General features: G+C 41.5%; 1 protein-coding gene across 5 annotated transcripts in view; it reads right to left on the bottom strand.

The window, feature by feature from the left end:
• The window catches only part of MICAL3 (microtubule associated monooxygenase, calponin and LIM domain containing 3), a 147533-nt gene that overhangs the window by 15443 nt on the left and 104533 nt on the right, over nucleotides 1-27557 (bottom strand). For 3 of the 5 annotated variants that reach the window (XM_019544535.1, XM_019544527.1, XM_019544531.1), the window contains 6 exons: nucleotides 24168-26028; nucleotides 23054-23148; nucleotides 18391-18441; nucleotides 15890-15997; nucleotides 15042-15135; nucleotides 8536-8586 (listed from right to left, as the gene is read on the bottom strand). In XM_019544535.1, the coding sequence (XP_019400080.1) occupies nucleotides 8536-8586; nucleotides 15042-15135; nucleotides 15890-15997; nucleotides 18391-18441; nucleotides 23054-23148; nucleotides 24168-26028 (2260 nt within the window). The remainder of the gene's footprint in view (nucleotides 1-8535; nucleotides 8587-15041; nucleotides 15136-15889; nucleotides 15998-18390; nucleotides 18442-23053; nucleotides 23149-24167; nucleotides 26029-27557) is intronic. The other 2 variants (XM_019544529.1, XM_019544530.1) reach the window with 2 other exon arrangements.

Below are 27557 nucleotides of genomic sequence, written 5' to 3'. Positions count from 1 at the left end.
GTCACCCCTGATAAACTTATAGGTGGCCATCAGATCACCCCTGAGCCTACGCTTTTCCAGGCTAAAGAGTCCCATGTCTCTCAGCCTATCACTGTAAGATCTGTTTTCCTGACCTCTGATCATGCGCGTGGCTCTCCTCTGGACTCTCTCCTGAAATCCATACTATAACTTAAGAGTTTACGTGGGAGTTGAACTGAGGACACCTCTGCTTGTAAATGTTACAGAAAGAACAATTTTAGAGTTACCCATTTTATATACATTTATATATTTACATGTTTTATGTATATTAATACCTTTACATATGCAAGCACCTGCAAGCCATATTACAAGTCATTTTCCTATAACAAACTACTTTGTGACAACATTATACACAAAAATAGCTCCTGGCTTATGTCAACTTTCCCTTCTGTTTCTCTTTTACACTCTGAATCTATTCCTCCAAGTCATGCACTGTTGGAAGGACAATGCCCCACACTGGTTTCCTCCTGTCTCTGCTGGAAGATGCTGTTTCATAAACCCAGGAGAAGCAGAAAGTATGATTAAACAGGAACAAAGACAGCACAATGAAAAACCTGTGTGTGGCAGCACCTCAATTCCTAAATTAACCTGACCACCAAATGCAGCACCCCCATTCTGCACAAGCCTCATGCAATAGGAGTTGAGCTGATTTCCACAAGCAGTGGTGAGCCTCTGCAACTCACACCAACTTCAAACAGCTACACTTCAAGCCAAATGGGACCAGATCCTTTGTGAAGTACTGCTTTGTGACCAAGGAATTAGGTTTGCATCCTGCTGGCTAACCAAGGTGGTTTGGCAATATGTGAAAAGCAGTTCTGGGCAAAACTCCCTCACAAATGCAGCATCCAGAGGGCTGGACTGAAACTTACTGGTAAAAATTGCATTAAAAAAGAGAAAGGGCAGCTGGAATACTATGAAATGGAGCACTATATAAAATACATCAATGGTTATACTTAGAACAGAGGAGATGAAAAGGATTAAAAGGAAAATCCAGGAAAAGAAACTGTTAAAGCAAAAAAAGCGACAATGTACCCATCCAGATGAGGTTTTGTAACCCCTTATCAGAACTCCTGGCAACCGTCAAAAACCAAAACAGATTTGTTCTGCAAATTCTTCAACTGCTCCTGCTTTTCTAAACTGGCACATTGTGTTTGCATTTGTGAGTTAAAAAGGGGATACCCCTTCCTAATCAGGGATGTGGCCACAGGCAGAAGGATAAAAGATGACAGGATTCTTTACCTGAGGTGGCTAACCAACATTATTTTGAAGTTCTATCTACTACTTATCAAGCTCCTTTCTTTACTTCAACCCTGTAGTGAAGGGAACTTGCTGCCAAATGACCTGAGAACCAAAAGGAATGAAAATAAGAGGAAACTTATTTATCTGACAATAACACTCAGTAAGAGTAACATTATATAAAGAAGTCCCTGTTTCAACAGGTTTGACCAGTAAAATTGAATTTTTTTAAAGCAGATTAAAGGAGGGAGGCACACACCCGGAAAAGAATGAAAAGGCTAGGAAAGGAGACTGAGACTGGGACCAGGGTAGGAATGAAAGATGGATTGGATGAGGGACCTAGAAGGGACACTGGGAAATAACTGAACAAGTAAAGTGGGACCGGGAGTTTGAAGGAATGAGACTAGAATTTGTTAAGCAATGAGACTGGGACTGAGATGAGAAGCCTGAGGAAGGGAAACTGGGACTGGGTAGTTGATGAAAATGCAAATAGGTTAAAGAGACATTGGTAGGAAAGAGAGAGGAATGAGACAATGAGAGATCAGAGGAGGTGGGGAGAAAGGGATCACATTTTCATAGACACAGGCTTCGTAGACATTAGGGCTGGAAGGGACCTCAGAAGATCGAGTCCAGCCCCCTGCCTCAGGGCCAGGAAGTCAGCAGGGATCCCAGGATCCCAGGAAGATAAACATCCATATGTCTTTTGAAGGCATTCGGAGCCAGTGCTTGAACCACCTCCAGTGGCAATCTATTCCAAATCTTGGGAGCTCAGACAGTAAAGAAGTTCTTCCTTATGTCCAGCCTGAAAGAGTCATGGAGGAGTTTGTGACTTGTTTCACCTTGTCATGACTTGGGGCGCTCTAGTGAACAGACGTTCCCCCAGATCCTGGTAAGCACCCCTGATGAACATATATGTGGACACCAGATCACCTCTGAGCCTGCGCTCTTCCAGGCTAAAGAACCCCACGGCCCTCAGCCTCTCTTCATAAGGTCTGCTTTCCTGACCTGATCATGTGTGTGGCTCTCCTCTGCACCCTCTCAAGCCTTACCACATCCTTTTTGAATACTGGAGCCCAAAATTGGATGCAGTGCTCCAGCTGCGGCCTCACCAAGACCGAGTAAAATGGGAGGATGACATCCTGGGATTTACTTGAGAAGCATCTGTGGATACAAGAAAGCATCTTGCTTGCTTTACTAGCAGCAGTATCACACTGTAGGCTTATGTTCATCTTGTGGTCAATCATGACCCCCAAGTCCCTTTCATCCATAGTGCTAGCCAGCGTAGCACTGCCAAGCCTGTAAGGGTGCTGCAGGTTTTTCTTCCTAAGGTGAAGAACTTTACATTTTTCAGTGTTAAACACCATCAGGTTCTTGTTCACCCATTTCTTGAGCCTGTCAAGGTCAGCCTGGATCACCCTCCTGTCTTCAGGTGTGGATGCTTTACGCCAGAGTTTGGTGTCATCAGCAAACCTGACCAGTCTGTTTTTGACACCAATGTCCACATTATTAATGAAGATGTTAAATAGTATAGGCCCAAGGACAGAGCCCTGGGGGACCTCACTGGTCACAGGGCAACATGAAAATTGACTTCTGTCAACCATCACCCTCTGGATACTACCACAGAGCCAATTCCCCAGCCAGTGGATTGTGGTGAGGCCGAGGCTGCAGTTAGCCAGTTTTGCCAAGAGGTGATCATGGAAGACCAGATCGAAGGCTTTTTTTGAAGTCAAGATATATGACATCAGTCTCTTCTCCTCTGTCCAGGTGATGGGTCACCTGGTCATAGAAAGAAATGAGATTGGTCAAGCAAGACCTACCCACAACAAACCCGTGCTGGCTATCCTTCAGGATGTTGCCATCAGCCAATCTGTTAAGAATGGCCTCTTTGATAATCTTTTCTAAGACCTTCCCCGGGATAGAGGTCAGGCTGATGGGCCTATAGTTTGCTGGATCCACTTTCCTCCCTTTCTTGAAGATAGACATGACATTGGCCTTCTTCCAATCTTCGGGCACTTCACCAGCGCACCAGGAGTTTTTGAAAATCCATGCCAGGGGTTGAGCTCTGATGCTAGCCAGCTCCTTGAGTGCCCTGGGGTGTAAACTGTCAGGGCCAGCTGACTTGAAGGTGTCCAGCCTTTCAAGATGTTCCTTCATGCGGTCAGCATTGATGGAGGGTAAGGACTGGGCCTCCCTGACCCAGGCCTCTGTCCTGTAATGGGCAGGGGTGTCCTGTGGGACTGGTGAAAAACCAATTTTGGAGTGAATGGACCCAAGAGCCTGTGGCTACTAAAGACACTTCCCTCCCATGTCAAGTTTCCAGTCTCACTACTGCTGGGCTGTCTGCAAATACCTCTAAAAAACACTGACCAAATATCCCATCAATCTCTAGCACTGATCTACATCCAAGATGACAACCTGGGATTGCTTGAAATTATTCCATTAGCTCAAGTGGTAGAAGTCTGTATAGTGGACCTGTAGCTCTGTTAATCGCCTGTGTAGGAATCAAGATGATGTGGTGTGAAGACTTTTTGGGTTTTTTTTCAATTTTCTTTAACCCCCCCCCCCCCCAAATAAATGACAAACAAAAATGATGTTAAATGAACATTAAAGCTGTAAAGTAAAAAACTGAAAAAATTGGGACATGCCAAAATTAAGGTTGTCTGTGCAACTTTAATCTGGCTGATTTGTGTATATGCATTATGACAAAGACATAAATGCAGACTGTATCAGGGCTTACAAAACCTCTGATTAATTCAATGCACAGGATGGAGCTGCTCTGGAATGACTAAGGTCTACTTCACAGCTGCAGAAGTTGGAAGTTGTATAGTGAATGAGCCAGGGAACTGCAGAAAAAGAAAGTATGTTAGTAGTTCCTGGAACAGTTTGTTTTCACAGCAATAAGAGATGAAGGCTGACTTGGAGAACTGAATGTGATACCTACCTCTTACGCAGAGTTCCTGTGTGGTGCTAAGAAAAATAACTAAAACTTTTCACAGGTAGTCACTAACTGTATGATGCTCAGTTTTTGCATGCCTGAGGTCTGATCTGCACAAGGGCTGAACACTTTCAGATAACTGAAGTCAATCAGAGTTGTCCTTTGAACAAGGGGAGTGCCATATCACCCAACATTCTCTGAAACCATCAGTTGCTAGAAATCTCAAATTGTGCACCCAAAATTGAAAGATCCTTTGAAAACCTTAGTTGTGCTGTGCTTTATTTCCCCTCTGCAAAATGGATTATTACCACTCCTTCACTTCACAGAGTCGTAAATTCATACAGATACCATAGGAAAATAAAAACTTGGCAATTCTTCAAAGAAAAGCTTCAGTAATTTTCACTATGTGGGTCCACATATGGAATGATAAGAAGAAAACAAATGATTGAATAGCTAATTGTAAAGTGAATGTTGTTCATGTTTTGCATGGAATGAGGCTGGGGTCCCATGATCTGGCAGTTAAAATTTGAAACTATGTATACACAAGAGGCTGAATTAAGGTTGCACAAGCTGCTATAACTTCGATATTTTCTAACTCCTTGTGCCTCACTTCAACATCTTTAAAACATTATTTTAGTACAGCTTTCTGCTTAATACAGTGTGTGTGAGAGAGAGAGAGAGAGAGAGAGAGAGAGAGAGAGAGAGAGAACAGCTACCTACTACTGAAATGCAGCATCTGTTTAACAGCAACAATGCATGACATTTTAGAACAGGACGTGAAGAATGCGGTATCTAAATAAAGTGACAGTGAACATCTAGGGTAACAGAATGGAATGAAACAAACTGGAATTCAACCAGGATCCCAGGGTTAGCAATGAAAGTTGCTACGTGATTCATTATGCCTTACTGAAAAGTAACTCAGTGACCACGTCTACACGAGACGCTGACTGCACAGTCATTACCGGAGTTACTGCCCAGTCGTGTCGAGGAATGGCTCTGGGCAATAGTCACAGGCTAATGTGCAGTTAGTGTCATGTAGATGCAGCCAGTGTCGCTAAAGTTAAATTAGTAAAGTGTCTTAATTATAGTAAGAGGTTTAACATTTAAAATTCAATTTATTAGGTTTTTTTGTTAGCAATTTTCATTTTCTACCTGGGGATGGTTTCAGTGGTCTCACCTGTTCCTCTGAGCTGGGTTCAGGTGTCAAAGGCAGATTTCCTACAAAGTTATCATTAATCCAGGTAGGAGCCCTAGCTATTAATAATTTTCTGTAGGACAAGAAAGCCCCATTCTAAGAACTGACAATCAGAATGGCAGACTGCTACACCTATGTGGTGCTCATGTGACTTCAGTGTCCCTTCATAGAGATACAGTGGCCCACCCTCACCTGGACTGAGGCTTAAATTCACTGTTAAACTGGAACAATACAGAAGATGAGTTTCTTCCATAAGCTTCAAAACTACACATCTCTTTCTGGCATTAAGTGTTCTGGCAGCCCCCAAAACAAGCGTAAAACAAATTACAAAGGTAACAAAAACTAAACTATAAATCCATATAACCCAGCAGGTTGTACTGATTCATTGCATTTAAAGGGATACTGCCTGGGACTGCATTTTGGCCTACTTTTAATTGTCAAGGAAAAATATTTTCAAGATGTAATATGAATGTCATGATTTATTAACCAAGAACATTCCCATGAAGTATTAAAAACTAAGACAAAGCAGACTTGTAGCATACAAAGTAAAACTGACTATAAATAGAAAATAAAAAGAAACAGTATAGTTCAGGGGTTGGCAACCCCTAGCATGTGCACCAGTGTGGCATGTGAAGACATTTTGCTTGACATGTGTGCCTTGGTATGGACAGTGGGGAACCTGCAAGGGGCCTGATCCTTGTTGTGACAGCACAGCTTCCTTCCCTGCCGTCTGCCCCAAGGTATGTGTTCTCCCACTGCCAGCAACAAGCTGGGCCAGAGCTCCGTTCAGCTACTTGCAGCTTCCCTGCTGCCTGCTGGCCAGCAGCCTGCTTTCCTGCCGCATGGCCAGCAGCAGAAGTCTGCCCAAAGCCCAGGTTTGTTGTGGCAAGCAGCTGAGAGGATGCAAGCAGCTGTACCAAAGTCTGCGGAGCCCTGGCCTGGCTCAATGCTGATGGCAGGTGTGCACATGCTTTGGGTCAGACAACGGGGAAGGAGGTGCGGGTGGGGCTGCACTGGCACAAGAATCGGGCCCCTTGCACATTCCCTGCCATCCAATTCCGGCACGTCAACTTCTTCCAAGTTGAAGTCGTGGCTGTTTCTGGCACTCTAACCAAAAACATTGCCAACCCCTGGTTTAGCTTGACTGACCAAGCTGAGAGAAATACAAAAACCAAACAAGCAGAAACTGTGAAAAGTAAATTGGGCTTTTATTTTAATAATTTGAAATTTTGTAGCACAAAAATTAGTTTTTTAAATGACAGTGTCCCTTTAAATGATTAATAACCGCATTGCTTTTAATGTTTTTAGCCATCATTAGTGATCTTGATGGGACTGTTGTCTCTATCTAGAGACAGAGGCATTAGGAGGAAGAGAAGGATAGGAGATACTGTGGAGATAGCATTAGACAGGAGTAAGGATCTGTTAAGTTTACTCAGCATCAACCCTTTTACAGCTCCTACTGACCACACAGGATGGTGCAGGGACAGAACTGATAGATCTGGGGGCTCTTCAAAATCTCTCAGTATATGATATTTCAGAAAAGAAAGACAGAGACTGATGTAATAAATGAAATACAGGGCTCCATGGAGAGAGAGCTGCATGAAAATCATCTCAAAGGATTTGGATAACAACTTAGGGTAAGAAAAGGGAGGGTTGGGGGGAAACCTTATGCACTGATACTTGAATATGGACGATGATTTTTTCCCCCCCGAAGGCATGGTGTATGATGTTAGACTGGAATTATCCTCAGTGGCTAGCTAGTCACATTATGGAATAGGGAAGCTAAGGCTGGGGGGACATCTTGGGAAAAAGTTTATGGAAAAAAGTGACAGTAACAAAAAAAAGCACACAAGCAAATTGAACTTGGAGAGATTACAATCAACTGAAAGACTCCCACTGTCTGCAATGGGCTGTGAATTAGTCCTAGAGTATATTTACTTGGGTAGCCCCATCCATCCTTGTCATACTGGAGATATAGACACAAATGTTTTCCCTACTCATAAATACACTTTGGTTTTAATAACTTAACATTCTAAAAACAAATGGAATGAGAGCTGGAGAAGACAAATCAAGTGAGCAGTTGGCTTTCTGATGAGTCCACATGGGGAATGCTGGTTGCTCACCAACTCTACTAAAGTAGATTTGGCAATCAAAATAGGAAATTGCCACAGGAAGGGGGAGAGGAAGCTAAAACAGCAAAGGAAAGGATTTTAATTTTCAAGGTGGGCAAACTATAGAAAAATGGAATTTACAATCTTATACTAAAACCACATATGAAGGGATCCAAGCAGCAGCATTCATCAAAGAGAGGAGAACTGGAATGTCAGAGGGATGATTTTAATCCCAACTTCCAATAAAAAGAGCAATTCACTTTAATGTAGTTTTTGGCATGGTGAGTGTGATAAAGAATTAATATAAGAAGCTTCCAGATTAACATTCCAATGTTGCAAAGCAGGTCTTAGGGAAAGAGAGATCTGGATTCTGAGAGCAGACTCCCTTCTACCCTCCAGTAAAGGAAAAATGAGAGAAGTAATACCCCTCACTCACCAATGTTTCTGAGGTTCCTAATAGGAACCTTTTGTTCTTGTCAAGACATCAAAACATTCTGGATTCCTTTGGAAGAAACAAGAGGAGCCAAAGGAGAAGTAGGAGAGCACTGCCTCTGATTTATTTCCCCAGAGTGTGAGCAGCTCCTGCATTTTGCACATGCTTGTTTCTGTGTCCTTGTATCCTTTGGCTCACTGTATAATAAATTCTTTACCCTGATAAAACCTGGAGGGAGAGGCTGTCTTTGGGAAGGATTACTAGATTACAGAATTGACTTCTTACTAACAAGACAGGCGGCTGACATTCAAGGGCTAGATATTCAAATTTAGAAATTTAGAAACAGAATTAAGCTCTGTAAATCAGAAGAGAAGAGGGACAGACTATCTGGCTGTGGAACAAAATCTCTTATGAATAGTTTGTGGTGTGGGACAAGATCTCCTCTCCTTGAGCTGGAAAAGGGGTTCTGCTGTAGCCAATCAGTTATGTGCAAGACTTGTTTCTTCTTGTTGTTTGTAAGCCAAGGATGGGAGAAGTAGGTGAAGGGAAGGGTGGGAAGGAGGAGTGTCAGCAGGGTTAGTGTCAGCAGAGGTTCCGCTATACATACCACCCAGGTGCAAGTCGATGAGGTCACTGTAATAAGACTCTCCCCAATAGTCTACAACAAGGAAGTGGTGAAGAGAGTTATTGAGTCATATACCCACCCTAACACCACAAAATCAAAGCAATATATGACAGACAGACACAAGAGAAGGAAAGAGAGAGGAGACAGAGACAGAAATAACAAAAAATCATGCAGCCACATACATGTAAACATATTTTCACACACACATTTTTTGAGTATGGGGACAGAATAATAATTCCCAGCAGGCAGGCAGGCAGGCATGGATTTCCAGGAGGAAAAGGCAAGAGGTCTGTACAGAGACTCTTCACCTCATTCAGTTTATACCAGGACTTGACACCAACTTGTTTTCTTTTCTTGCTGAGAAGGTAACAACTATTCTTATTTGCTTCCATGCTGAAAAACACGTCAGAAGGAAGCAATATAGTTTATCAGGGAAGCTGCAGAAGAGGTATAAGGACTGATTTCTTGGGAGGTGAGCATGAGAAGAGAGTGCATGGGTTCAGCTCGTGATTGTAGGGCACTGTATGCTGCCACAGCTGGCAACTGCATGCATACATGCATCTTAGGAAGACAAGGTATATGCATCTGCTAATATGGAGCATGTACAGGTGAAAACACATGTATTTTAATGTAGGTATATGCTTAGGAAAGAAAGAGTTTGTGTAGTTGTGCAAATGTGCAGTCATACAGTGTGTATATGCACCTCTGCTAGAGAAGGGCTAGCCAGCAGTCTGGTTCTACACTATGGTTTTTAGGGTAAGATGTATAATGTAGTTCCTTCTGTTTGGCTGAGCACATAATTTCCCACTGCAAGTAGTTCAATTCATAAAGAAGAAAGACTCTTTAATAGTCCTACAGTGATCTGAACGTAAGAGACATTGTCCTTGTCTTTTAAAACCAGCTACCCAAGATCACTATAAAGGAAGAGTAAGAGGAAAAAAAAGCTTCAGGAAATATTTAAGATGATGCTTCCCTCATTAGTTACTGATTTGAAATCAGTTAACAGAACATAAAACCTGAGAAGGAGCCCAAACCCAACCGGTTTCACCAGGCCAGTGAATTTATATGCAAACACTGCTAATACCTATGTTATGTACAGAGTGCCATCTTCCATGGAGCACTAGCCAGAAGGCAGAACAAAACCTTCAACACTGCTTATCTTCCTGTGCCTTAAAAAGCAGCAGTGATGCAAAAAGAAGACCTAGTACCTCAGTACATAGAAATTTTTATCTAGAGACCAGAATGCTTAAAGGTATTGTTTCTATGGCTTGAATTTCATCTGTGGAAATATCAATAGGTTAGATTTTCAAAGACAGAGTAGCCTGGTATGCTATTAAGGAAACTAAGTAGCTATGGAAGGAGACAAATGTCTCCTAAGAATCAAAAGTAGAGTCAAATCAGAACATTAAACATAAGAATAAATAATTAAATATTCACATTTCTACAGGGCAAAAGAGTAACAGTAGTGTGCCTCATCACCTGTACAATAATTGTAGCGATCAAATATTTACTATAGATTGAAAAAAAAAGTGTGAACAATGAGACGGAAACACTGGAAGATAAAAATATTTATGCTAGTCAAAACTAAAATAGATCAAGGAACTTCTTGAAGGGCCAAACTAAACTAGGTGAATGGGCCCACATGATGGTACATGATATTCTGTTTTCATGAATACAAGGTAATGCAAATAGGAAGGAATAAACTGAGCTGTTAATTGTTATGGCTAGGTCCTAACTTAACCATAACTTCTTAGAGTCTGGCACCACCATGAGTGATGGAAAAATCTGCTCAGTTGCAGTCAATAAGCAAACAAAATGTTAAGATGTATATAGAATAGATTAATTGAAACTAGTTTAATGAATCATATGGGTAGATGAATTCTCATCAACAATACCGCAGTTTCTGTCACTATCTCAAAAAGATACTGCAGAAATATAAGCAGTACAAAGGTGGATAATAGGAAAAATTAAAGTCACAAAAAGATTTAAATTTTAGGAGAAATTTAAAATTCTTCAGGGTAGAAAAGAGATCGAAAGGGGACATAGAGATGATGAATGGTGCTGAAAAACAGATTTGGTGCTTGTTTGTTTACTTTTTATCATAAAAGAATAAAGGGGGAGGAAATCAAAAGGCAGAAAATCTGAAAGGAAATACTGCGACAATGTATGCCTTAGTTCATGAGACTCATTGCTACGAAGCATGTAAATGCATACAAAGTATAAATAATAACTGAGAACACAAGAAGCATTATTCTTGGTCGGACCAGTGGTCTATCTAGCCCAGCATCCTATCTCTGACACTAGCAGGAATTGTGTGCTCTGGAGGGAGAACACTGAACCAGATATATCTGGAGTGATCCATCCTTTATTCATTACTATCCCTGGCATCCACCATTGCTGGCTCAGAGATGACAGAGGAAACATCTCCAACCATTCTGTTTAACCATTATTAACGGATCTGTCACCCAGGAATTTGTCTAGTCCCTTTTTGGACCTGGCTATCCTATCTGCCTTTACCACCTCCTGTGACAATCAATACCACAAGTTAACTATGCATTGTGTAAAAAAGTACTTACTCTTGTTAGTTTTAAACCTGTCTCTTACTAATTTCAGTGGGAGCCTCCTAGTTTTAATATTCTGGGACTTTGTGAATAACAGTTTTCTGTTCGCTTTGTCCACACCCTCCATTTTATAGACCTCTATCATATCCCTGTTCAGCCTTCTCCTTTCCAAACTAAAGAGTCCTAGCCTTTTTAGCCTCTTCTTGTATGGCAACTGCTCCATACCTCTCATCATTTTGGTTGTCTTCTTTGTACCTTTTCCAATTTTACTACATCCTTTTTGAAATGCAGAGACCAGACAGTGTTCATGATGTGGGTGCACCATGGATTTGTAAAATGGCATGATGGTATTCCTGGGTTTTTTTTTCCAATTCCCTTCTTAACAATCTCAATATTTTATTGGTTTTTTCTGGTTGCTGCTGAACACTGAGCTGATGTTTTTAGAGAACTATCTACAATGACTCTAAGGTCCCTTCCCTGAGTCATATCAGCTAATTCAGAATCCAGCACTGTGTACACATAATTAAGCTTATTTTTCTCCATGTGCATTACCTTGCATATGTTGACACTGAAGTTTGTCTGCCATATTTTTACCCACTCAGTTTGGTAAGATTTTTCTGCAGCTCCTCTCTTGTCAGTTTGGGATTTGACTACCTGGAATAATTTGGTATCATCTGCAAACCTGGAGATTTCACTGTGCACCCCCACTTCCAGATCATTAATGAAAACGTTGAACAAAATTGTGCCTAATGTAGATCCCACTTTAGACCTCCCTCCATTCTGAAAAAAGTGACCATCTTTTAACCAGCTTTCAGTCCATGAGACAACCTTTCCTCCAACGCCATGGTAACTGAGTTTAAAAAAGTTTTTAGCAAGGGACCTTGTTGAAAGCTTTTTGAAAGTCCAAATGCATTGTGTCAGCTGGATCCCCTTTGTCCATGTCCTTGCTAGCAACCTCAAAGAACTCCAGCAGGTTGGAGAAGCAGGATTTCCCTTTACAATGGAAAGCTAGAAATGGAAAGTTTAAGGGGCAACTGAAAACAGCTTAAGAGTTCCATATTTTGCCTACCTTACCTGCATGCTTCTTCCTACCATTGGCTTGGCAGACTCTATAAACCTGAAGGGAGGACCAACATATCTAGCACGTTATAGGAACATCTAAAATTAATAACAATAACACCAATTTAAACCTTCATGTTTCAAAACAAAAATGAACCTGTAATTAAAGTTAGAAAGACATTTCTCCTTAGGACACACAATACTTACTACAGTTTGGTATTTTTCCCTGAAGCATCCAATGCTGGCTACCATCTCAGAGTATGACCAAGTTAAAAGGGACATGGAATTACTGTGTCAGTTGCTCTGCAGCAACTAGTTTCATGCATACTCTCACTCTGCAGTAAATGGAACTTGAGAACCAACATACCGAAGTTGAGGTTTCCCACAGAGTAAGAGCATGAACATACCCAGATACCACAGAGCAGCTAGCTGATGCATGGTATTCCCTACACTATTTAGTGTACCAAATAATCTGTTTGCCCTAAATCCTAAGAGAGGATGTTGGACTAGATGATCCACTGGTATGATCTTGCATAGTTATTTCTCTACATCTAGATTTCAGCTTCTGTATTGACAAACTATATAATAAAGCTGTGTTTCCTTCACCCTAATTAAATACCAGCACATTTTTCTATCTGTAGGAAACTATTAAGCAGAAGTGGTCCTCTTTAGATGTTGCATCAGCACCGTATACATTTTCTCTCTTTTTTAACCCCCTTACTTACAAGAATTCATTAAGAGACAGGCCTGATCATACATGACCCAAAACATAAGAGCAAGACTCAAGACCTTGCTATATAATGGCATTTGCAATGGTTTCAGATGCAGCAATCGTTGCCAGGTGAGTGTCGGAGGCAATGCCACTGTCTCCATTGAGAAACAAGATGTATGCTGTGTTTAAGATGAAGATATATGTGCATCTGTGTGTGTGTGTGTGTGTGTGTGTAGGTACGTACACACACACACACACACACACAGGGGCATGCTTGGGAAGTGGGGGAGAGAGGTTATGTTTTGACCTGTGTTTCATCCAACATTGGTTTAAGACTTTTTCTGGAATAGATGCATTTCCTGTTCATCCTCTGCAAAATTTGGAAGAGTCCAAACTGCTGAATCCTTTTTGATAAGATAAAACTTAACTAGAACAACCATTTGGTGGAAATAAGGTGTTTTACGAGCCCAGAACACCTCTTAGAGGCTGGCTGAAGCAAGAGTCTCTCTCAATAGAACATGGAGTAATGTGTAGTCCCATAATCCTCCTTTAAGAAATGGTCACAAGCATTCAAGGTAAGCCAGAGTTGGCTTTAGGTTTTTGTGAAGTTCTATAAGAAGTTATACAAGGCCCTAAATTTAAGTTCCCTTTCCCTTCATCAGATATCCAAAACCACTCTCAATTACTCCTGGACTTCTTTGATGCTTCTTCTAGATTGCAGTGGCACTCTCTATCTGGATGTCAGCAGCAGGAGGACAAAGAAGAAGGAATTCAGGATGAAAGAGAAAAAAAAAGGAATAACTAGAGAGGAGAGTTGTATTAATAAACTGCAATAACTGGTAATTCAGGAAAGACAGTAAGGCTATATATAAATGCAAAAATAGTATAGAGATAGGAGTGCCATTGCAGATGTGTTATTAAATCAGATAGTTTTTGAACCCCCACATTAAGCAGTCAGTTGGAACGTAAAATCCAGTGAAGTGGTCAAGCAAGTACTCCTATGCTGACCACATGACTCAAGTGAAGATCTTTGTTTTAATTAGCCACTATGAATTAAACTGTTTCTACAGAAACTTTCAGAATGTCCGACTGAGGTAGAAACATAAAGTGAGATGGCTGAGTAGTAACTAGAGAAGACCATGACAGATCTTTCTTTCAGTGACTCTTTAGCATGCAAACAAGTGCAGTCCTTACAAAAATGGTGGCTGCACTTTCACCATAATGCAAAGGCACCAAGCTGTGCCAACTTTCAAACAGCTCTCCAACTATTAACATTTCTGATTTCTAGGCCCTATGTGGTGTAGTGATCACATCCAGGCCTGCCAGACATATTCACTTGCATTTGCCTGTTGGGTATTTCTTATTGGACCTTTTCATTTTAACATGGGATTAGTATTGCTGAATTGGCGCTTCACAGGGAAATAAAGGTAGAAATGTATCCTTCAAAATGCATGTTCTCATATAACCTTCCACCCTGGGCTGGTAATGGTCATTTCATTTAGCCATACATATACTACATTCCCTTAACAACATGACATGGTGACACCTTTTGGTACGTGTGTGGATTTCTGCTATCTATAACTCAGTGAGAAGGTTATCAGTATGCTGGGCTGTACATTGAGGAGAAAGTACCTGCTGAAGCTGTTCTGTGATGGTCCCTTGAAAGGACGCTAACTTGGATAATACAACATGCTACAGAAAACACGCACGCAGTTTCACAGTTATTTCTCCTCCCTCACCTATGGGAAATGGTGCTCTTCTTACTATAGCAGTTTTATACAAGTCCCCACTAGAAAACCTCTGTGCAATTGGTCTAGGAAGCAACTAATATTCAGACCAACATATTTGGCTCCAACAATGAATAGACAAGCATTTCCTGAGTTCCAACCCAAGGCAAATGCATCAGAGACTTCTGATAGGGAGTAAAATGCCAGAGTTAGAAGACCATCAGGAAAAACTGGGTCTCAAAGTTCCAATGGGAAAAAAAGAACAGATTCAAGATCTGATTCCAGGATAAAATACTGTACTTGCACTTTCAAAGTGCACCCCTTGTCTCTAAAAACTAAAATTTTATGAACTTTTGCATAACTGTTATCAGCTCTTGCATGAGCATTTAATTAACAAACATTAAAAACAAACCAAATACTATAAGATACCTGCTTCTCCCCTAAGGGCCTTTTCCACTGCAACCCCTCTCTCCTCCAGCTGTCTCTGCTTCTCTTCTACCTGCTCCAGCTGTTTTTGGATGATCTGTTAGAGAGTAGGAGGGGAGCACTTTCATCAGTATTTTCATACCGTCACACTCAGTCACTTGGGCCCAAATGATTGCTTCCTCCCCTTTCACCCAGAAACTCCAAAAAGAATGTTCAACTTGACATATGATGGTTTAGAGGCAGGTCATGGTTACTTCTGTTTAGGAGAGATGCGTTTCCTTCATAAAACTAGGGCAAACAGGCAATATTCCAACTCCCCAATGCAAGAGGTGGTGCAGTTTGCTTAGGATGACAACACAAATGGCAAGGGTGCTCAAATAATAAATCAATTTGGAAACAGCTAAGGCATCAAAATCTCACTACAACTTATCTGGCTAATACAATTATCACTATCATAGCAGAATCAAATATTATTCAGTCATTTGCTGTAACACTCAATTAATGGTGTTTTTATGCAGTGGTAGGATGTCCAGCTATAGGACGAGCCTATACGATGTGATATTCACAAATTGCCATTTTTCTTCCTCTGCTTCATCACAATAGCTTTGAGAAACTTTTAATGTTTGAGATAGGGCACCCAACGTGATAGAGTGAATGGAAGCAGTAAAATTATATTAATATAGAGGAGAGTAAGCTGCCCTGAGCTTCTAGGAAGAGGCAGCATGTAAATCTAATACATAAATACATATATAGTTTCCTCTTGCACACCTCTGCTGAGTGACTGTATAATGTGGCTTGCCTGGACAGTACAGAGCATGTCTTTCCAGGACAAAAGCATTTTCAGGTACTACCTGAGCTCTGTGTAACCGCTTTAGCTCCTCCTGCTTGGCTTGTCGCCGGGCAGCTTTCTGCACTCGCCTGGTGAGCTTGGCATTCAGTTCCTCCTCTGTATAAGTTCTCTGCAGATGGAAAAACAAAAGAAGATTTCACTTGCATACAGGTAACTATTGGTGAAAAGGAAGGTCCCTCCTCTCCTTTAACCTTGCAAAAGAGCTGATCCTTCACTAGCAGCCCTTTCTCAAACAGTCAAGTTGTTCTAGGTACACAGGTGTTTGCAGTGAAGCAAGTGACACTTTCCAGGCCAACGAGGAGTGAAGAAGTGTGTGGGCCAACTGCAAAGTCTAAAGACCCAGTCTGCATAGAAAAATTGAACTCATTTAATTAAGTTTATTTCTAAAAAGATTTAAAGTATATGCAAATAAACTCTTTACTGAACATCAAAAAGGACAGAGCTTTACCACATAAGACCTGCTCTGTGATAGGTGGACATGTCCTTACCCTGCAGGAGACAACACCTAACCTGTGGTCATTCAACACTTTCACTGAAACAAACTCAATGGAAGATGCTAAGCTTTCCCTAAGTGAAAAGTGTGCACATAGACAATTACCACAGAGCAGCTGACGCATGGGAAATCCTTCCTTCTTTCTACTTTGTGGTAAACAGTTTATCTGCACAAATCCTTAGTTAAAATTGCACAATCCCTTTGTGTGGACACTCTTAAATCACTCTGTACTAACAGATTACAGGCTTGTCTATTTGGGAAAGTTATACTTATATAAGCTAAATATGAATTTAAATTGACTTGGTTCTGCTGGTATGACACCCCTCCACGTCACCTCACCACCATGTAAGCACTTTTATTCTGGCATAACAGTGTCCACATGGGGGAGTTAATCTGATAAAGCTGTTTTAGGTTAACTGGTAAACTTTGTAGTGGCTGAAGTTAAATTGGTGCAATTTCTGTATGTACAGTGGAGTCGCATCAAATGCACATTTAACTTATGCAAATTCATCATATGCATATGCCCCAGAGTGCCAATTGTGTGGATTCAGCCTGCAGCTGCCCCCCACAGCGCTGTGCACAGGGGCAAGCAGCTACATTGGGAGCAGCCCTGCTGGGAAGCTGTGAACCCTGGCAGAGCAGGAGTTTGGTGCAGGCTGCCCTGGGCAGGAAGGAGGGACTGTACCACTGGATGGGGGAGGGAGCAGACTGTACCACTGGGCAAGTCCAAGGGTAATTGTGACTATACATGATTTTCGCCTTACACGCCGACTTTAGAACCTAACCCCCATATAAGATGCAACTCCACTGTATAGGCAAGCTCAAAGAGACCTGAATGTAAGCATGCTTGAAAGAGGAACCAAGACTGACTGTAACAGCATGACTTGTCTGTGTAAAAGGTACAACCACCTTTTCAGTGATTTTGGCTGATTGTGTTGTAGCCTACATGGATACTTGGTTACAGGACTTAAAAGGGTTTCATAACTGTGTGCATATATACACACATACACACACAGATTCAACAATTAAGGGAAACAGACACTTTCTTCTCCATAATCAAAGACAATTCTGAAACTGTATCATCAGGACACATCAAGCCAAAGGTCAAAATGTTGGGAAAAGATGACCTAAGTTTCTTTTCTCTATTTTATCTAATTATCTGTCTCGTCTATTCTTAGTGAATTTATGCTATTACAAGTCCTAACTGAAAAGTCCATTTCTGTAAGCTAGTTCTCAACGTGTATCTTCAGTAGAGTTTAGTCAACAGGCAGCAACCTCTCAGACTTCTAAACCAAGAGGGATGGTATAGGGACCATCACCAGCTCTCCAAGGGAAATAAGTTAGTATTTTGCCACTCCATTCTTTTGCTCATAATCCAGAAAGAATATTCAAGTTAAAAAGGCAAATTAATAGGGACTGACAGTAAATGATTCTGTATGAGAGTCTAAGATTCTACCTGTGACTAAATTGGGGGTGGTGATGAAGTTTATGAAAGAGTGATATTCCTGAAAAATGAATGTAACTTCCGTCCTTTGAATTCAGCCCGAGGTAGAATTTCATTAAGATTTCAGGGGGTATCCAAGAGTACTGAAGGATCCTGAAAGCCAACATAGTCACTTGCTTTTGTATGGTGAGACTGTTCTTGAAACACATATTGCAGTACATGGTCTACCTAGCAAATCAGCAGATTATGAGGCTAAGGGTTCTAAAAGCACCTGAAGCTCCAGGATATCTTGCAGCATGATGAACCACCCTCTTTTTGTACTTCATATTGCACTGATTATTGCATGCATTCTAACAAGGCACAAAGTTTTGGGTCCTAGGATTCATTTTCCAGATAACAGATAATTTCAAGGAAGATTCTGCTGCCAATGTCTGCTAACATTTCATGCATGCACAGTTAAGGGTCATGGTGTTAGTGCAAATGTGGTGTGGGGCTATGGATTCAATGGGTTAATAAAATGGGCATGCATGCAACAATGGCCAGCTAATGGGAATGGAGACACTACCTTTGACGAGTATGATCTCTTGAATGCCAAGGCGTGTGGTACATAAATCGACTTTAAAAGGGGAACGATAACAGAAAAAAATAAAACAAACAAACAAAATGGAGCAAAATCAGTTCAACATTGAAAATTAATGCAAAATAATAAAACAAAGCTCTTTTTAAATGCAACAAAATTGGCACAAATGATGAACTTGGTGCGGCTCAGTTACACACAATGGAAGTTGTCTCCTCACAAACCAATTTATGCACTGCTGAAGGTGATTCCCACTTACGGGAGGCAATTCAGCCTGGAGATCCCCTCAGAGGTTTCTGTGGCCCCAGAACACTATGGATTTAACCCCTCTCTGGCAATAACTATATGGAGATGTGTAGACAGACAAAATGCATGTTCAAAGTTTGGAATGACAGAATGAGGTGAGTTTGCTTTGAGGTTAGTTTGTTTGATATGAACCAGTTCAGTCAAGCATATACTGCTTTTAAAAAAATAAACACACATACAACCGAGTTCACTTAGAAACAGAAAAATATTTTGTTTGGAAAGACTCTAGGTTTGCCTGGTTCATCCTTTATTTCTTGCCAGGAACAGAAAATGCTTTCAGCAAATTTATCCAAAAATAACAGTGATGAATGTCTCTAAATCACAGGTTCACATTCACTAACATTAGTGTTGTGGTCATTTGCATTACATTAGAACCTAGGAACCTTAAGTCAAGGCTCAGGATCCCACTAAGGTAGATGCAATACAATTTTGTAACAATGAAGACTGTCCATTTCATGTGTAAATGAACAATTCCCTATTCTTTATTAAGCAAGTGCCATATAACTGGGTTTTGCTTTTACCTGGACTGTCATGTGACTCACGTTTCTGTGGGTGCATCTACACACGCAACAAAGTCAACTGAATAAACTCCAGCACAGTACGCATGAGAGTTTATTGCTGCCAGGCACTGAATTTACATGTGCACCCAGAACTGCAGCACACTGTGCCAGGTCAGAGCAGCCCCAGCTGGCAGGGGTCTCCAAGGGTCAGCCTGGGGCTAGCTGGCAGAGGGCCTCCACACTGAAGCACCCTTGTGCTCTAGCCAGCCCCATCAGTGGGTTGCAGAGCACTAAATAAAGCCACCACAGGGTAGTACTTGTGTTAACACCAACCTATGGTGGTGCTCATTAGTTTACTATGGTCTAATAGGGCTGTATGTATAGACGCTGAAAAGTTTACTACAGACCTAATTTGGCAACTCCACAGTAAACATCTCGTGTAATTTCTTCAAGCTTTCAGAGCAGCAGAAGCTGCAGCTCTTTTGCTGTCTCAGTGACGCACTTTCCCTCATTTCTGTTTTACTGTCTCTCTCAGAAGTTCTGGGGCATATATCGTTTAAGTGTTGCCCTTTTGTACATTAAAAACAAGCTCTGGGTTCTACTACCAAGATCTTATTCATCACTTTGCAAGCTAGGGAAACACTCTTTGAGAGGAGGATGCATCTCAAATCAATGGAAGCTAATATTGGCTACCTTAATAAGACATGTCCAAGGAGTTTTAGGGGTAGAGATAGCAACACTTACTACATCGGTACAGGCTAAATCCTGATGCATGTTTTTTGGAACGTTTCACTGCAGAAAGCAAAAGCAATGGCTCACTGAGGAGCTGTGCTTAGAGTCAGTAATAACTGGCTCTTTTGTCTTGTAATTTCAACTCAAAAAGGAAGAAATGCAGTTGCTATCTCATCTATCCAAAGAATATAACACCACAGAGGTGAAGTGACTATACACTGCCTAATTTTTTTTAAGCAAGGTTAATTTCCATTGTGCAATGAGAAGCAGAGGGCACCATGCCATCCTGGGCAAAGTGCCAGCATTTAGCATTTAATTAAAATCAATCACAAATGAAAATCTGAAAAATATGCAAACTCTAGTATTTAAGCAAAGTGCCCACAACAGGAAAAGTGCACCTGATCACAACACTATGTACTGCACACTAACAATGACACACACACACACACACACATGCACACCCCAGACGTATGCCTTTTAGCACACACCCCACAGGGGAATTACATTACCATTCTTTAAATGAGGCTTCTGTTAAAAGACACCAGACTAGGCAATGCCAAGATAATTCACTGCTGATCACTAATGCTGCTAAGGGCAGACTAAACAGGGCAAACCCTCTGGGAAGCAAGGTCAATACAGCAACCAAAGAAAAGCAGCATCAGCTGATTTTAGTCTACAAGGAGTTCAGATAAAAGTTATGTAGCACAAAGAAAGCCACCTCTTCCTCATAATAAGCAGCTGGCTGAGGCAGTTTGTAGTTAAAAGGCACAAACCCTAACATCAGTGCTGTCAATTTGCCAGATTAATTTCTTTCAGCAGTGCAGCATTCCCAGGTGTGGTATAAAGGCACATCCCTGGACATACGATCTCTTTTTAGGCCTTTGACTGACATCTCTGTGGTATGGTCCCTCTGAATGAGTGCATGTACTCCCAAATCACTGTTCCTAGAAAGCACAGGCAGGAACTGAGAAAACAGTTCCTTAACTGTCACTTCAGCAACAGCAAATGGGAGATTACTAGACAAGAAAACCATACCCTTGGCTTTTTACTGCTAGTGTGAAAGGGCTTAGAAAATTAAAAAAAGACTACGTCCATTTTGTTTGGTATCAGGATACTGAGAACACCTGCCAGCATCATCAGGCCCTGGAATGCTCAGCAACGAGGGGTCTGTCTTCTGCAAAAAACATGTTATATTACGGAGCTCTGTACAGAGATAGAAGGAAAATGTGACTATTAAAGACAGTGCCCCAACTCTGAGAGCAGAAATGGTACTTATTTCAGTCTTGCTTTTTTTCCCCCTCACAGTTAGTTCAAAAGTTGGAAAAGAAACATGACTGTTATCTGAAACCTTCATATTGTATATTGTTCCTCTGTTTCCCCAAATACCTCATCCTTCTTCTGCATCTTGGGTACAATGCAAAACTTTTCATGAAACAGTTTGTGAGCATGCAAGGAAAGAATGGAAGAGAAAAAGAAAAGAAAGGAATCCAATATAAAAATAGTGTAGTTCTCAGAATAAAAACTTTCTCCCACCTGAGAAGGGCGATAAGCTCAGAAATTTGAGTAACCCAGGAAACAGTCCCTTTTACTTCAGTTCTGTAATCCCTCCCTAGCCCTGTTTATTAGGGCTCATTAATCCAACTACAGGTCCCAATGAAAAGCACCTCCTGGTGTGTTTCCACTTACAATACTACCAACCTGCCCAAATCAACCAAGTCCTTTCCCCCACTGAATCAGGCATCTGCTGTAGCCTGGGTTTGTGACTGAGGTGAGGGAACTTTTGACCATCTGAGTGGAGATCTACAACATTCCCCTGTAAGGCTCTTTTTTGCTAATGAGAGTTCTCCATTAAGAGCTAGGGTTCAGCAAAGCAGCAGCAGAAACAAAAAGAAAATCACTTATTTATTTCCAAAATCATAGTTCAAGTCTGAGCTGGGAATTGGTGTACTGAGATTCAAAAAGCTGAACTCACTCTCCACACTCCAGTGCAGATCCAAGAATCCCTCAGAGTAGGAGAAAGATGCTCATATTTATATTTTAATTTTATTTTTGCTGTAACTTTTCCCTATTTCAACACTGCCACTGCCTCTAATTTATTTAAATAATGAATATAAATAAGCAATATGCCAGGGTTCCTGGCTCCTGGCACGTCTTTTGATCACAGGTAAACACAGCTTCAACCAAATAATCATTAATTATGCCTAGAGAGATTATGTGAACATGCTGAATTCCCATAGATTCTTCACAGGGAGCAGTTACAAAATGGGAGGAAAAACAACTGCAGAGTAAGAAACTCTGCAGACAAAAAAATCATAAAGCACACTGCATACATCCCCCTTCTCCCAGAGGAAACAGGCACACACATACCACCTGCAGAACCACAAATTGGTTGTTTCCTCTTTGGTAGATGCCGTGTCCTGGCGATTCCTGGCTGAGTAACATCCTTGTCTGTAGTTTGTTTGGAATTCTGCCATATCGATCTACTGTCACAACAATGTGACAGATTTGAAATTATTTTGGTTGGCTCCATTTTGGTACTGAAACCAGACCTTCACCTTAGTCAATATTCCAAAAGCAAATTTCTAAGCAACTTTCGAACCACTGATATCTACTGCTGAGACATGACATTTCTGTTGCAATAGACTGTCAGCATTATCTTTACAAGAACAAATGATCCCACCTTCAGAACAAGACAATATACACATTTTTGTAAGGAAATGTGGCAGTCAGACAACGGATCTGCCACAGGATGGCACTGTGGAACCTTAACATTGTTGAATCTGACTGGCTGATTTCAGGTTTGATTCAACTATTTCATATGCACAGAGGAGGTAAGCTGTATTAGTCTGACATCAGGCAGAAGGTAGGGCAGGGTGGCACCTTAGAGACTAATTGGCTCAGAGGGGCATAAGCTGTCACAGACAACAAAGCAGGTCAGTTTGACAAAGTAGGTTGTTGCTTATGAAACCATAAGCCTTTCTGAAACAATAAGTCTCAGGGATGCCATCCTGCTCAACTTTCTGTCAGCCATTTCATATGAAAACCATCTGTGAGGCAGAAATAGCAAAAATGACAAAGAATGACCACATCCAAACTGCTTCTGGTCTGCCTACCTCTCGCTTGGATTTCTGAGAAGATCGTTCTAGAATGTCATCACTGGAGAGGTCAGAGTCCTCTGAGAAACTCAAGTGTCGACGGAGCTGCAAATCTGAGAAATCAGTAATAAGAATGAGATGATAAAATTAGAAGACTAGTAACTATAATTGTATTTTTTTCTCTCTCCACAGATACCTTGCACCTTGGCTGTAATCCTGACCGACTTAATCTTACGAAAAAAGTTAATACTATCAATCTTTCTCTGCTGCATTACCAGGGAACATAACGTCTACAAAAGCATTACTCTATGAACTGAAACCAAAAAATGAGACAAAATTAGCAGAATGGGAGCACCAGGTTCTCAAGGAAATCAATTTGAGAATTATATTAAAAATACCAAGACCTTCTTTCCTCTTCCCTGGATCAAAGTCACAGCTCCAGTAAATGGACCGAGCATTTAGATGACAGCAGATTTGAAATTATTTTGGTTGGCTCCATTTTGGTACAAGTTCAGAAGTCAGATGCTTAGCCTCTGTCATAAGGGTCTTGAATTGTCATTCAAGTGCTTCGATTATGCACTTCATAGCATACAAGAGGTCTGCATGTATGAATGAACACAGAATTCCTATTTTTAGACTAGTATAGAGTTGGCAGACTACAGAGTAAGAGAAGAGGGCAGAAGAAATTGTTATGTTTTTCAATATCCATTTACTTGCTAGTTTATGAAGGAATATTCATGGTAATCTCCAAAGGCAGTTCATACTAGGTTCAGTGAAAGTACATTCATGAGTTGGAATGGGAATTCAAATAGGATAAAAGGTGGTAATCACCACAGCATAGATTTCCTTTCTAATGAGTTAGGCTGAGTTACAAAAATGACTAATCCTGTAGACTCAGCCAAATGAAAAAGAAGTGGTAACTTACCACACTTTCTATTAGACAATCTGTTTCAATGACACCAGCTACTTATTCTATTAACAAAGGTGTACAGGGTCAACCTGATTTGCACAGTAGGTAAGAGAGAATGGACTCAAGCATAACGCAGCATAGCAGCAAGCTGGAATAACTTCTTTGCAAAGAATTTCCTGCTATAACAAAAGTATAACACATAGGTTAACAAATGTATTATACCTGCTGCGGTAACTAGTGGAAAGCCCTTGTGCTTTCCAGATTCCACTGTGGCACTACTAGAAGGAGTGCTTGGGCAGGATTTGTCATCAGTCTTTTTCTTCTTATCTTTCTTGTATCCAGAGAAAACAGATTTCCACAATGATTTGGGCTTGGTAGCTTCCTCTGCCCCACCACTGGATTTGTCAGACAGCTTGCTGTCATTCTTGGATTTCTTCTCCTTTTTGTTCTTACGAGGGGAAAAGAGAGAAGTTCTTTTCTTACTTTTCCCACTGGAGCCTTCTGATGAGGTGACTGACCCTTCATGCACACCCACATCAGCAGAGAATGAGGGGAATCTTTCATTACCAACATCATGTTTTAGCATGGGGCCCTCTGCTACTTTCAAAGCCAAATGCTTTGGGGACTCAAAAACCAGCTCTTTGGTTGTCATGGGCATAGTAGATGCTTTTCGTGTCTTGGAGGCTCCAGCAACAGCAGCCATTTCCATATCTTTCATCTTACACAACTGTTTAGCCATGGCATCCCGCAATGCCTGACTCTTCACAGACTTCTCTCTGGCTCGCATTCTTTCCTCAGCTAGTTCCTTGGCTTCTAGAGAAACTTGAGGCAGCATCCTTTTCCTTTGGTTCACTGCCCCGTCCCCTGATGGTGGTCCACCATTCTCTTTAACCAATGGCAGATGAAGAGGCTTCTCTGGTCTTGGCCTACTGGTAGGGGGTGTAAAGAATTTCTCATGAAGACTTGTATCCTCTGTCCTGTCATCATAAGTGTCCTCTACATCATCAGCAAATGGAATCTCATCCACACTCTCTGCAAATGACTTTCGTACCTCGCCTTTTGGGGCCTCAGTTGACTCTTTGGCAGAATGGCTGTGCTCATAAAGTGGAGGTGCATGGGGTGCTGGTGCTGTTGCTAAAATTGGCTTAGACTCTACCTCATTTTGCCAATTTGCCTCATGCCTTTTTCTACGCAACGTTGCTGGTTCTTCATTTTGAGGAGGTGGTGGGGGAGGGCTTGATGGAGGAGTAAGCATGGTGGAGTCAGAAGTGTTGAAGCTCTGGCTTGCCAACGTCTTCATGTTAGATGAGCTGCCCTGAAGGCCGAGTCCAGAGCTGCTGGAGAGATCTCTTTTTACTTCATTGGAACTCTTCAGTTCTTTGTCTGATGGAGATTTTGGAGTCAGCATAGATATCTGCTCACTTTCTAACTTGGGTGTAGTCAGCCTTCTTGGGACAGGTTCAGGTTTAACAAGATGGATACCCTCCTGCTCTGAAGCACTCTTAGTGTGATAAGACTTCAGAGGCGGTGATTCAAGGGCTGATATATTGAAATTAGGGTCTGACCGTTTATTTCTGTCCACTGGAGTAAGCCCCAGGCTCCTCCGGATTTCAGCACTCTTCATCCAGAACTCTTCTACAAGGTTATTCCGCTTCAGGGCCTCTTCTGCAGTAGTAGGACTCCCCAACTTTTCCACTTCACTATCATGGCTTTTTAGAGCAAGTTTGACCAGAGGAGTGGATGTTAAGGCTGGAACAGGTTGAAAACACACTGGAGGTTCGACTGGGGATGGAATGGATGCTTCAGTAGAGGGTAAAGGTTGGGAACAAATAGGGAGCTGAGTAGAGGGTGTCAGTGTGGGTGTTGGGGGCTGAGATTTCACTGGTGCTGCAGGTGTGATAGCTTCTGGTGATGCAACTGGTTGGGAGAGTACTGGAGAGTGTGACACAGAAGAGCTTTGAACCTTCTGATCTTTAGGAATTTCATCTTTTGTCTTTTCTTCAAGAACAACAGGCTCAGGAAAAAAGCGCGTCTCTGGAGATTTGTCCATGCATGTCAGCCCAGTGAGGGGATTCTTAATTTCCTATGGAAATAAAGAAGTAATCATTAATAGTCACTAAGAATTAGATTTCTAGTTCATTTCTTAGGCTTTCAGAGAAAGTTTGAGAGAGGAAAGACTGATGCTTCAAACTATGAAACAGTGCATTTGACATCCTTTTCCTCTGGAAAGCAATGTAAGAGCTGATTTATTGTTTGGTATATGTTCTAGTACAAGCTGTCTAAACTGCAAGTTGATATGGCAAATTTAATTTTGGAAATAAAAGGGGTAAATTCCAGGGAGCTCTCCCCTTGCCTCACTCCAAGTAAACACATAATGGTAGACCCCTTCCCCAAAGTAGATCTGACTTCTTCAAGATTTCTTGACTACAATACCCAGAGTTGGCTGTGGTAGGATTGCTTCTCAGAAATGGGAGGCAGTTCCTGTCTAAAGGCTCGCTATACTGCAATGCCAGGACTCCTCTAATGATTCAAGGGGTCATAAATTTCACGTAGATGAGTGAATTTCATTCATCTGAAGCACACTAATACAATTTCTGAATCTGATACGGCACTGCTGCAGAGGAAGCACACCATAACTTGACCATCACTTGAACAGGACTATTTTACTGCATGTAAAACATGCAACTCATTTTAGCTACACAAACAAATGAAGAGGAGTACCATATTTATTCAACTCCAAGATGCAGCTTTTTTGGAGTACTACTATGCCTATGACAACCAAAGAGCTGGCTTGTCCTAGACCTGAGGTAGATGGGGTAGGAAAAGGGGATTTGTCTTGGCAGAAAAGGAGCTGCCCTGACCCAGGCCTGGGGCTGCCACTGCTACTGCTGCCAGACCAGCACTGGGACTGGAGCCTGAGACAAATCTGCCACATATGGTAAACAGATGGGGTGGGGGAGGGAGGCAGGGAAGAGGTGGCAAGTGGAGGCTGGGGGCCAGGCACTGGTGCAATCAGGAGGCAATTGAGGGGGAGTGGAGGAAGACTGCAATGTGACAGGCACCAGAGGCAAGTAGTATGGGGACAGGCTGGGGACAAGAGGCAGGAATCAAGCCACTTGACCCCACACCGTTTGCTGCCTTCCACCCCCAGTTTCCATGCTGCAGCTGTGTGGCTAGGGGGAAAGGTGAATTTAAGACACTCCTCCAAATAAATAGTTTATATACATATACATTTGTTATAATTTTCCATGTATAGAATCTAATTATTGGGGGTTAATTTTAACTTTGAAGCTGTCTTGGATTTCGGATAAATACAGAGTCACAAACCTAAGGGGTATATAGGGTGTCTTTTATGGTTTCTTGAGATTGTTTTACTGACACGGCATGTGTAGTCTCTACATACATATAGGTAATGTTAAGCTGCATTTAGCCTTATTATCCTCATGTTTATATGCACTGTGGTATTGAAATAAAATGCATTTCTCATATGTTATAATGGGGCCATGACTGCAAAACTTGATAACAACTTTCAAGTGGTAAACAATGAGTTTCTTTAGCACCGAAGGAGAGGCCAATGTAATCAGTATTTTACAGGAGCGTGTGTACTCTCAG

Source organism: Crocodylus porosus, unplaced genomic scaffold (genome assembly GCF_001723895.1).
Source record: "Crocodylus porosus isolate Cpor-Errol unplaced genomic scaffold, CroPor_comp1, whole genome shotgun sequence".
NCBI classification, from domain to species: Eukaryota; Metazoa; Chordata; order Crocodylia; family Crocodylidae; genus Crocodylus; species Crocodylus porosus.
The sequence above is the reverse complement of the archived record's forward strand: the minus strand, read 5'-3'. Positions and strand labels throughout refer to the sequence as shown.